The sequence below is a fragment of the Sardina pilchardus genome, chromosome 16 (genome assembly GCF_963854185.1).
Source record: "Sardina pilchardus chromosome 16, fSarPil1.1, whole genome shotgun sequence".
Taxonomy (NCBI): domain Eukaryota; kingdom Metazoa; phylum Chordata; class Actinopteri; order Clupeiformes; family Clupeidae; genus Sardina; species Sardina pilchardus.
The window spans coordinates 13,021,398-13,033,165 of record NC_085009.1 but is presented as its reverse complement, the minus strand read 5'-3'; the positions used below and the strand labels follow the sequence as shown (position 1 = coordinate 13,033,165).

At 43.2% G+C, this 11,768-nt stretch overlaps 1 protein-coding gene across 1 annotated transcript in view; it reads right to left on the bottom strand.

Annotated features, from left to right (window-relative positions):
* The window catches only part of ppp2r5b (protein phosphatase 2, regulatory subunit B', beta), a 17,918-nt gene extending 7,611 nt beyond the window's left edge, over window positions 1-10,307 (bottom strand). Inside the window, exons 1-6 of the mRNA XM_062517156.1 lie at window positions 9,531-10,307; window positions 4,526-4,722; window positions 2,653-2,754; window positions 1,830-1,922; window positions 1,396-1,526; window positions 1,133-1,192 (exon numbers count right to left, since the gene is read on the bottom strand). Of these exons, the coding sequence (XP_062373140.1) occupies window positions 1,133-1,192; window positions 1,396-1,526; window positions 1,830-1,922; window positions 2,653-2,754; window positions 4,526-4,722; window positions 9,531-9,726 (779 nt within the window). The 5' untranslated portion in view covers window positions 9,727-10,307. The remainder of the gene's footprint in view (window positions 1-1,132; window positions 1,193-1,395; window positions 1,527-1,829; window positions 1,923-2,652; window positions 2,755-4,525; window positions 4,723-9,530) is intronic.
* Window positions 10,308-11,768: the final 1,461 nt, after the last annotated feature.

Sequence of the window (11,768 nt, the reverse complement as noted above, 5' to 3'; positions counted from 1 at the left end):
GCAGAGAAAAAACACCGGCCCCGAGAACAGAGAACCCCGCTCCGCTACAATAGAACTCAGCCGGGAATAGACTACTGAGACTTAAGTGTTGCGGTTCCATTTACACACGCAGAGCCGCGCAGCGAGGACGGGCCGAAGGAGCCTTGAGAGTGGGAACACACTCTGTGTGTGCTGTGTGTGCAGTAAGGCTCTGAGTCATCGTATATAAGCAGGCTGCATGCCATTACGAAGGGGCCTCCTCAACCACTATGCTGATGGCTGAGTTCATATCTAAACGCAAGTGGGTGGGACCGCATTGCCCTGCTGTAGTATTACTGCAACCAGCAGGAGACGCTGAGCAAATGTTATGTTTTGGTTCACCTGAAGAGGATTTTGTGTTAGAGGATGACTTGATGGACAGTGTAAATGATATGGAATAAAAACGTGTGTAAAAACGTCTACTATCTGTACCTTGTGAAATGTTCCATTGAACAAATTCCATCTTAAAGGTAATCTCACCAAAGAGTTTATCTATTCCTCCTTTTGTTTGTTTCAAGATCTTAAAAACGATTAGAGGATTAATTGATCTGCTTATGGTTTGCTTATCAAATGTTCTTTTGTTTCTGCTGCTCTCAGAGATTTAGGCTTTGGTCTAGATGAGGTGACTCAAGAATTCGATGTTCTCACTTTCCTTTTACTGTAAGAAGGAACCGTTTAAGACATAAGGTCTCCATGCTTGTTCAACTGTGCCATGTTTAGTAAGGTAGCCGATGGCTATAGGGTCCTGAGTCATGTCTGGCAAGGATGACTTAAGACACTCCCCATATGATACAGGACGTATATAAAGAGAGGAAGAGGGAGAGGAGAGGGATGGCTGTTTTGCAAAAGGCTCCAAAAAATTGACTTCAAATACAGTAAACACCGAAGTAGGAATAGCTGTGGAACAAGGCCCAGGTGTTAAAACGTCTCCACAAAGGAAATAGTTCGGATTAAAAGCGAAGCTTTTGTCAGTGATCTCCGTGTTGCAGGCCATTTATTTTTCTGTATACAGCTAACTGTTTCAAATTGCTCTAGTTTGTCGAGCATTGTCAAGCACGTGTCAGACAGACAACTGCAACAAGCATCAATTGTTAATATCAAGACTGTGACCTACCTGCCTAGAATCTCAAGCAGTTCTGCAACACCATTGAAATGCTCAGTTTCATATATAAACCTGCGGAAGTACACAAATAGCGAATGGCAATAAGTTGCTTTCAAAGAAAAGGATATGAACAAAATATTAATCTTGTGTGTGTGCGTGTGTGTGTGTGTGTGTTTGTGTGTTTTTGTGTGTGTGTGTGTGTGTGTGTGTGCGTGTGTGTGTGCGTGCGTGCGTGTGTGTGCGTGCGTGTGTGTGTGTGTTGCGGTTTCACTAACCTGAGGAAGATGTTGTTGATCTGTTTGCGGATATAGGCTCGAAGGCCGAGCAGCTTGCCATAGACACGGTGCAGAATAGTTTTCAGGTATTCCCTTTCCCTTGGGTCCTCACTGTCAAATAACTCCAATAACTGCATATTCACACGCACACGCACACACACACACACACGCACACACACACACACACACACACACACACACACACACACACACACACACACACACACACACACACACACACACACACACACACACACACATGAGATTAGTATTTTGTTAATATCCTTTTCTTTGAAAGCAACTTACAACAGCAACAGACACACACACCCCTTCAAGTCATCATCATGCTCTCTCCTAGTTAATGCAAAAAAGTGCATACATCTGCAAATATGTTAAGTTGCCGTAAACAACATGTGTATGCATAAGCAGCTCACCTGAAGGACAAACTTCTGGTCAATGTAACGCTTGGCCATGGAAGGCTGAAAGTCTGGACTCTCGAGGAACCGTAAAAAGAACTCGTACACCAGCTGTGGAGAGGAGCACAGACGCAGGTGAAGGTGTGAACCCTTCAGTGTGTGTGTGTGTGTGTGTGTGTGTGTGTGTGTGTGTGTGGAGTGTTTGTTAAATGGTGCGTGTGTGAGCAGAGTGGAAAAATAAGTCCATGTGCATGTGACTGACTCCAGAGAGGTAAAGCAACACGATGACAGATTTGATATTTATGCTCCTCGTCGTCAATATCCAACGCCATTTTAGCAATAAGACAGTAAACAGTTTGCCAAAAATGACTAAGTGGGTCATTATTCAATCGGTCGAGCAATATCAAGCATTCTGCGTATTGGCAATGTCAGAGACTTTATTCTCCGTATTATAAATCAGTGTAAGATCACAATGAGCTTGAAACCACTATGTTAAGGTAAAAGAACAGCATTGCTCTGCTTTAAAGCAACATAACGCAATAATATATATGCTATTTACCCTTTGTCATTATATTTCAACCTTTTGCGTACCCCTTACAAGGAGTAGGGTAGATGCAGGGTTCCATTAAAATGTCTATCAGACAACCCTGCTCGTAGGAAAAGGAATTCCCTGTGAGTTATGAAAAGAGTCACTTCTCTGAGTCCATCAAAATGACAGTGTGGAATACCAGGCGTTACGGGCCTGTATTATGTTATATACATAATCATTCATCATGTTGCTGTATGTCTACTGTGTGTGTGTGTGTGTGTGTGTGTGTCTATCCATGTGTGCATCCTTTACCTGTAGGTGAGGCCAGGAGGCCTCCAATGTAGGTTCATCTTCCTCTGGGTCAAACTCAGGGTTCTCGCTGGGTGGCAGTGTTCGAAAGATATTCACCGAAATCTGACACCAAAGGGAGAGAGAAGCATTAGGCATTCCCCCTTTTGTTCAACAGCAGAGCCTCCTAAAGCGAAATGCTTTTTCAAAATCCATTTTTTTATCTCTCATTCCGCTCTCTGCATATCATTATCTTTTCCATCCCCTTCCGGTTCCCTCTCTTCTGAACCACACGATGATCACACAGATTCTAGTCCCACCCATTCCCTCTAGACACACTGTCCCACGTACAAATTTCACTGTAGTTGAGGCACTATTGACAGAATATTTTTGCAATTGACCTTTCAGGTTCTATTCTTTAATTGATTTGATTTTTTTTCTATGAAATAATCCCAACAACATTTTAGTAAGGCTTTCTATGTCTTCAATCCAATAGGACAGTGAAGAAAGAGACAGGAAGTGAGTGGGAGAGGGAGAAGGGGTGGGATCAGGAAATGACCGAAGGTCGAAGGTCAAACTCGAACCTGGGTCTCCGTGGACACATGGACCCAAATATGGCATGGATACTGTAACCAGTTGCACTATAGCGCCCCTCAAATAAAATGATATATATTAGCCTCTTCTACTATTATACGTGTTAGCCTCGTCTACTCACAAAATGATGCAAAGCAAATCAAAGACATTGCTGACAGCATAGGGTGGTAATCAAGTGTACAACTGAGTCAAATTATATACAGTTTACGTATATATGTGATATACAGTAATACATCTCTTCAACACCTCCCACTTCTTCAAAAGACTTTTAAGTCTGTTTGTCATGTGATTTGGTGAGGTCCTGACAGATATAAAATTAGCTCTCAGGATGTAGAACCCATCAGAGGGCTGAGACTGAGTCCGACTTCACGTAATTAATAATCTGTCTTGGACGATAAACCGCCATGACTCACAAATCACAATGCAGGTACACACACACACACACACACACACACACACACACACACACACACACACACACACACACACAGTTGAGTCAAAAGATTCTTCTTCTTCTTCTCTTTCCTTTATAGATTCAGATTCTGATTCAAGGTGCTTTATTGGCGTGGCAAAGGGTATTCATATTGCCAAAGCAGTCAGAACATATCACTACACTTTGTATCACTCAGTATCTGAGCTTCATTTGAAGCTTTGATTCCCAGACATTTACTGTAAAGCACACAACTCTCAAGTCCTTGCCATTCCACCACCATTCTTTTCACCCCCCTTTCATTCCCTGTCATTTCTCCTGCTCTGTTCCTCATTTCTCTCTCTCTCTCCAGAGGTGGAAAACTCCAGCTTCAGAGAGTGAAAGTCCAATCACGCTTTGGTTCTACCTGTGCACTTACAGTAACACAGGTGATCTCATCAATTAGCTGCACGCCCCGGCCGAAGAGTTGTGCTAATTAGAATCAGCTGATTGAAATGCATGGTTGGCACAGATAATGTGGTGGGACTTTTACCTTCTGAAGCTGAAAATGTCCACCTCTGCCTCTCTCTTAGTCTGGTTTTCACCATACTAAACTCAATCTTTTAAGACATCTTAACATCTTTTAAGATTGAACATTAGTCTGGTGAGGCTGCGCGTTGTTTCTACTGCACTTCGCATCGCTTAAGTTTCGTTATCGGCGCGTCACCAGCCAATAGCATGCCAGGACTAGAGTATGGCCGTTTCTGATTAGCCAAAGGTTCTGGCAGTAAACAGCGAAAATAGATCTGCTGGTTTCCAGCCTGAGCTGCCGGGGTGAAATTCAAATTCCCCCGGAAGTTCAGGCAGGGTTCACCCAGCCTGCCTCTCTCTTACCATCTTGATGATTTCGGGGTAGAGGGGCTCGATCAGGACCCCTCTGTTGGTGGCCAGGCTCTCCACCAGCTCATTGAGGGCGGCGCGTTTGATCTCTTTGCCCTTGAGGTCGGCCACGCAGTCCAGGAAGTCAAAGAGCACACAACACTGCTGCAGCTTCTTACAGAACAGGTCGTGCAGCTCGGCCACAGGTGTATCTGCACACACACACACACACACACACACACACACACACACACACAGAGAGAGATAGAGAGAGAGAGAAAGAGAGAGAGAGAGAGAGAAAGAGAGAGCATGAGCAATCATATAAGCACAAATGTATCAGCAGGTGCAAGTATTCATTTTCACACAAGGGGTACTGGTGTGGGCAGATATTTAGTGTCTGGCAAACATACATTATTTCATATAATAAACTAATCTATACAAGAACAGTACCTATTTCTGTATATTGCAGCACTGCATCGTACACACATGTAGACTTGCTCAAATAATCATCAGAAAGACAATCAGTTGGAACTAAATCCATCTCATGCCACAGCATGATTGTGCCAAATCACTTCTAACATCAGCATGGTGACAGTGTTAACTTTTGGTAACTGACTTTTTAACCAGAAAATTCATCAGCAATAAATACCCACTTGCTTGCTTGGACCTTTGATAACGACAGTGATTTTCCTACATGCATTTACAACTTGTGTGGTAAAACTCAATCAAATCGATCAAAGTATTTTTTTTTTTTCTTTACAGAAATGGTGCACTGCTTTAACACAGGCAATGATGGCCTACTTTCCTCTGCTTCTCCTGGTGGGAGTGTATATTGTTTTATCAATAGCTGGTGTTGTTACAATATTGATTATATGTCACATTTAAAATAAAAAAGAAACATCAAACTGTGTGTGGTTATATTGTTACATTTTTAGAGGCCTTTTTAAGCATAGCGTTTGTTCTGCAGCAGCACCTCACTAGCAATACAGAGATGGTTAAATTGTCCATATTTGAAGAGTTATTTTCCAAAACTGTATACAACATTTTCACGAATTTTCATAAATCATTTTTTTAAATGTTGTTTTCCACGTAATTTCAGTGGAACTGTATTGGGTTATTGTTAGAGGATTTATCTTTACCCAATCAAAACAACACAAGTGCACTTTTGTTGATATCACCTGAAATATACAATTAAATAACATTACTTATTAATGTTTTTCAAAAAATGGATTTATAGTGTTTTGGAAAAGAGCTCTTCATTTATAACAAAGTCACTCAGGCAGAGTGATGCCCTCCCCAAGAATGTGCACACCACATGCATCCACAATGACCATAACATCCCCGTTACATATGAAAGCATAGCTCTCACCCATTATAACTAAACAGGGATACTATATCATTCAGAATTCTCCTAGCGTGGCTTGTGCTCCTATCCAGCTTTTGAGTAAATATCACCTGCACTCCCTGCCGGGTCTCACCTTCCTCGATTCTCAGTCCACAGGAAAAGCACAGTGTGGTCGACTTCAGCCACATGACACAGACAGGGGACCGTGTGCACGCGTACACACATATACACACACACACACACACACACACACAGAGGGAGAGACGGCACTCACACAAGAGCACGAGCCAGACTATGTGCTAAGTCACTTCCTCTGTCGGAGACTGGGTGGATACAATCAGATCCATTTTTAATGGACAGTGACTGTAAGGAGAAGTGGTTTACCGCAAGCACAGGAAATGAACATATGTGTGTTCATATGTGAGTTCAAAAGTGTGAGAGTGTGTGTGTGTGTGTGTGTGTGGAGGAGGTCATGGTGGGGGAAGTGAAAGATTAAGAGCACAAGGGACTATGAAGCAGCTGGGTGAAGGCTAGTAGAGAGCAAACTGTTCATTATACTGAACCAAACACATCTCCTGCTAATCAAAATCTCTAGCCATATTTAGCGCAGCAAAGACACACAGAGAGAAAAAAAGAGAGAGAGGGATAGAGAGAGAGAGGGAGAGAGAGCAAGAAAGGGGGAAGCATGCTCGACTAGCAGAGAGACCAGGTTTAAGCATGACGTCATCTCTTCTGTTGCACTCTCCACCCTCTCACTCTCTCTCTTTCGCCATGTCCACCCCTAGCTCTCTCCCTCCCTCTCCTTCTCTCTCTCGCTCTCTCCATCCCTCCGTCTCTCTTTCTCAGTAACACTCTCCAGTCATGCTCTTGGCTCCCTCGTTCTCAGAGGTTCTCTGAAATAAGATGAGAGCTCGGAGTGGGAGCAGCACAACTCGTTAAATAACTGTTACCCGCTTTGGGGGTCTATTTTTGGTGCTGCCAAAGCCACCAACCCCTCCTCTTCCTAGGCTTTCATCTGACAGACCTGTGCAAAACAATGAGGAGCTACACTGCAAAAGCGGAGAAATACACAAGGTGAAACGCACAGCGTTATCTCCGAGAAATAATTGTGATTTCTGCCCAATTTTGGTCGCTCCGTGTAAGTTGTGATCTTTGTTTTGCCTCCATCCAAATGTAGCTGAAGTCAACTCAGTACATTTACATCTACAAACATTTACATTCATTTATTTGGCAGACACTTTTATCCAAAGTGGCTTACAGCTATAGAATAATATAGAAGATGTCATGCAGAGGAGACCGTAGCTCAGAATTATTACTGCCTCTCTCTATGCTAGTAGGATGGACAAGAGTGTTAGCGCAGTTCAACTGACCCATATAGTTTGGAATGGCTGGTGTCTACCGTGTTTGTCTGTCCCTGTTCCAATGTTACATATTACTTATGGGTATTTCTTTTTTTTTTTTTACACTGGTCACTTCCTCTATTTCTACCCTATTTCTGCACGTTTACCTTATGCCTATATACTTGCTGTCATTCTCTGCTCTGTGAGTCCTCCTGCTGTCGTTATTGATTGGAAGAGGCCTTGAGGCACTGAGGACATGGATCCTGTGTCTGCTGTAACCATATACCAATCTCTGTCTGTGCATATATACACACACACAGACATGCACATACACATCTACAAACACACTGACGTAATCCTGTCATATGGAGGGCCTTTCCTGTAAACTGCAGAACAAGGAACCGATATAGAAGCTCCAATGTCCATGGTTACTCCGTCTTTTTATGGAAAGCACACACATGTAGGTGTTCACTCCAAATTAAGAGGTTGTAGCCTCTTCTGTATTTGAAATACATAAAAGGTAAGTATAAAAAAGATGTTCAAAATAGATGCTAACAAGAATTCAGGGAAAGATTAACGTGTCAACCAGTAAAGCCTCCATGTAGAGAAGGGCAATACTGTCAACAAATGATATGTAATTGTAATTCAATGGTGATACATCTTTGTTGTTGACACTGGGTGTGTGAAAATTCTCAAGCTTTGGGGCATCACTGGAGACTGTGGAGATTTAAGTAAAGCCCCTTTTTCAATACAATGATTCATCTTGTTGGGATACATGGTTTGGTGCTTTCAGACTGCACTGGTTGGCTCTGTACACTATATTCTGGACAACCCCACAGCAATACTCTGCACTTTAAACATATCTGTTGTATGCTGACTTTGCCTTTATCTTGGACTCTAAATGAACAGGAGTCTAGAAGTTTAGGTGTTAAAGGATAAGCAGATAGAAGGTACACTATGGGTAGAGACTGAACTGTACTTCATTCAGTGTGGTTTCAGAGGGGTTTACTACTGGGAACCCCGTAGTTGCAGAGTAACTGTATTTTACACAACTGTTGTACAAACCACCTATGGCTTGCACCTTTCCGCCTGGACAGTCCATGTGGATTTATTTAGCATACAAACCGGCAGAGATCATCTATGAAGAGCCATGTATAAGGTAATACTACACAATTTGATTCAAAAAGTATGACTACTGCACAATCGTCTTGAAGCAATCTGTGATACTCCAGGTTCGGGGAGAGCGAAGCTGCAAGACTCGGGCTCCATAGCCAGGTATAGGCTAAGGCTGAGGGCACCATTCTCCCCATCACAAGTTAGTTTACCGTCAACATGACTTCGGAGCTGTTATATTAAGGCAAAACTTGCACGGGATGCCTTTAGGGCCATCATGCTGCTGAGGAGCCTGCTGTGTTTGCGTTTTCAAAGCAGGTCAGCGTGGAGATATAGCAGGACAGGGGCCTATGAAGTGCAGTAGAGATTTGGGGGTAGAGCGGCAACAAGGGGATAAAACGTTCAGAGAGACTGTCCTGCCAATATCATCTGCAATCAAAATATAATCAGAAAGGTTTCTCATATACAGTAGACGTCTGTGTTTATTGCTGACAGGACGCATTAAAACACCAAAGGCCTTCCATAACTCCCAGTGTGTACAGGACACAGAACTGTGATCAGAAGTGTGTGGACCAAAGGTCAGTCTGGTCATCGTGATGGCCACTGATGAACTCATACCTTTTATGTGAGCTCACTCTTAGATGATGCAAATTCATTAATTGGACTGTTGACTCTACGTCGCTTACAGATATTGTAGCATGTTGTATGCGAAAACGTGCAGTATGTTGATGATTAATCAATAGGCTATATTTCCATGGATTTGTGCAGGTAATCATGGTCATAAAAATGTTTCGATTTGAAAGACACCTACACTCAGTTCATTCATGCACACACGCCTACAGAGAGGAGGTGAGGAGGGCCTGTCTGTTCTTATTTCATTTTAGTCAAAATAAACATATAATACTTCACTAATGGTGCTGGTCTATGTCTCCTGCCTTGAGGAACAGAAATCGCTGCTGAACACGCTGGATTGATTTACCAGCTCCACATTGTAATTGAAGCCAGTCCTGTTACAATTTACTCATGATGAGATTCAGTTACATTAAACTCTAGGGCCGGGACTTTGAATAGCCAGATGTCTATGCTAAAAGTAGGAAATCTGACCAGTGCTCCACACGAGTGACAGACTGAGACAATGAAAAAGGAAGTGTGCTTGCTGTGCTTGCACGGGGTGAGGTTGGAGAAATGAAATACAGTCTACCATTCTCCAGACACAACCTACCTTTCAGTAAAGGCAGCGGCGTGAGCTCCACTTGAGAGCTCTGGTAACGGAACTGTGAGGAGCTGTGCGACCGTCGCTGCCGTGCACGACGCATTGAGCGACGGGGAAAGCCATCCACTTTCTCCGCGCTGGGCACCGAGAAGCCCGTAGTAGGTGAAGAAGGGCTGGAAGGAGGCAGCTTCGTGGGAGTCTCCATCGCTGCAGTGATGATGCTTTCGGAGGATGCAACCAGGGGGAGTCGTTATGCACTTGACAATAAGTGGCCACCGTAAAAAAAATAAAGTCCTTTTCGGCGATTGGTCTGACTGTGATGGTTAATAATAAACCAACTCAGAAAATAAATGAACGGGCTAGGGTCTTGTTTTGAAGCTGATAAGAAGCCAATGATACTTGGTGCTCAATTCGATTCGCCCAGGGTGACTGCTTTAGCAAACCCGTTTAAGTGGGCTCGATTTAAAAATAGATACATCTCAGAAACAAAGAGTCGAATTATATAGATTTATATTCCCATGTTGAAACAGGAGGGCGCACATGTATCGCTACTATGGTGGAGGCTTTGCCGTATTGGCGTCATCAGCAAGTCATCGGCCTAAATTTGGTCTTTATTTATATATTTAAGATCATTGAGGTGTATGAAGATGCAGAAAGAAAAAACAAACCAGCCGATTATCTTTCCAGTTACTCGTGCATTTCGGTATTCTTGTTGTTAAAGGCGATGTGTTCATAAATTCAGAACAAAATCAGTCGTCTCTCTTCTCCACAGAGGGTTACACAATACATCCTTTATCGATATGGAACGACCACCTCATCACCAAATCTTTCTCTACACTAGATCCCCACTGTCTCGCCGTCGTCTCCTGCTGCTCCTGTGTACTGCTCCTTTATTCTGCAAAAGGTCCACCGCTGCTGTCTCAGACCCAGCGACCAGCATCCGCGCAGGGCGGGGATGGCGAATTAGAACGTGCCGACATGTGCGCACCTTCGGAACCGCAGCCGCAAACACTGCTACTCCCGTTGATCCCTCTCACCCAACTCAGCTATGAAATAATGGACACTGCAGTGTCACAGCGACCGATGTTAGGATGCTCGTTTCTTGCTTCTTGCCGCTTCTGTACCGTGTTCCGCTTATTGCCTCCTCTTGGTCATCCGGATGAGATCCGGCTCAGGTGCCTAAAGGAGATGGGCTAACCTTAAAGCCACACACTGCGGATATAAGACTACTTTACACTCCCTTATTTGGACGCTATTTTCGAACTGGTGGCTCAGTTATTTCTCTTGTGACTGGTTTCATTAAACTGCATCACGGTTTTCACGCGGGGTCACATGAGATTTTTTCCCCTTCATTCACGTTGTCTCATCTCTCTCTCTCCCTCTCTCTCTTTCTCCTCCCACCCTCTTCTTTCTTTATGCCTTCGCTCCCTCCCTCGATGGTTGGCACTATAGCTCGTCCGTTTACCACTGTCTCAAAGCCGACGGTAGGAGCCTATGATGTGCAGCATCAAACCATTGTTCTCGTTTTCCTTGGCTTGCCCCCTAGTCTCCTGCTCAGCCACCATGTTGCGCAGAAGTGTCCCGGCAGGATCAAAGATTATGACATGTCTTCTATCTTCTAGGCTACTCTTGAATGTGTAATTTTTCCTCTCTGGCTAATTCTGATGTAACACGCTGCTGTCCAGACCGCTCTCCTACAAGTCAATATGGCAGTTAAAGCAGTAAAAGAAACATACCCATTTACAGTCTTAATGACAGTTGAACTAGGGGTAGGCCTATCTCAAGGGCACATGGTGGCACAAATGTGGACAATATGTTACTGAGTCTTGCTTAATAGAGGGTTAGATTAGGCTACATCTGAATTTTCCTAAAGTATTTCAAATTCCTCAATTTACATAGGCCAAGGGTGATTCAGATATATGGGACATCAAGTAATTTGGAACAGAATAAGAAAACAGATGATTTCAGCTCTGAAAAGTGAAAGTCATCCCAGGTAAAAAAAAAAACTATTGAAAATATACTTTTTCAGAGTGTAATAAGTACAGTGTGTACTTTTTTCGTCAAATCCAAGTATATTTAAGTATATTAAAGTATGTATTAAGTTCATCGTAATACAAACTTCACTATACTTCAAGTGTGTAGGGTATGCTAAATTGGAACAACTATTTACAAACTTCAAGTGCACTGAAGTACACAAATTAAAATGAGCAATTAAGCATACTTACAGTACAATTACATTGTATGACC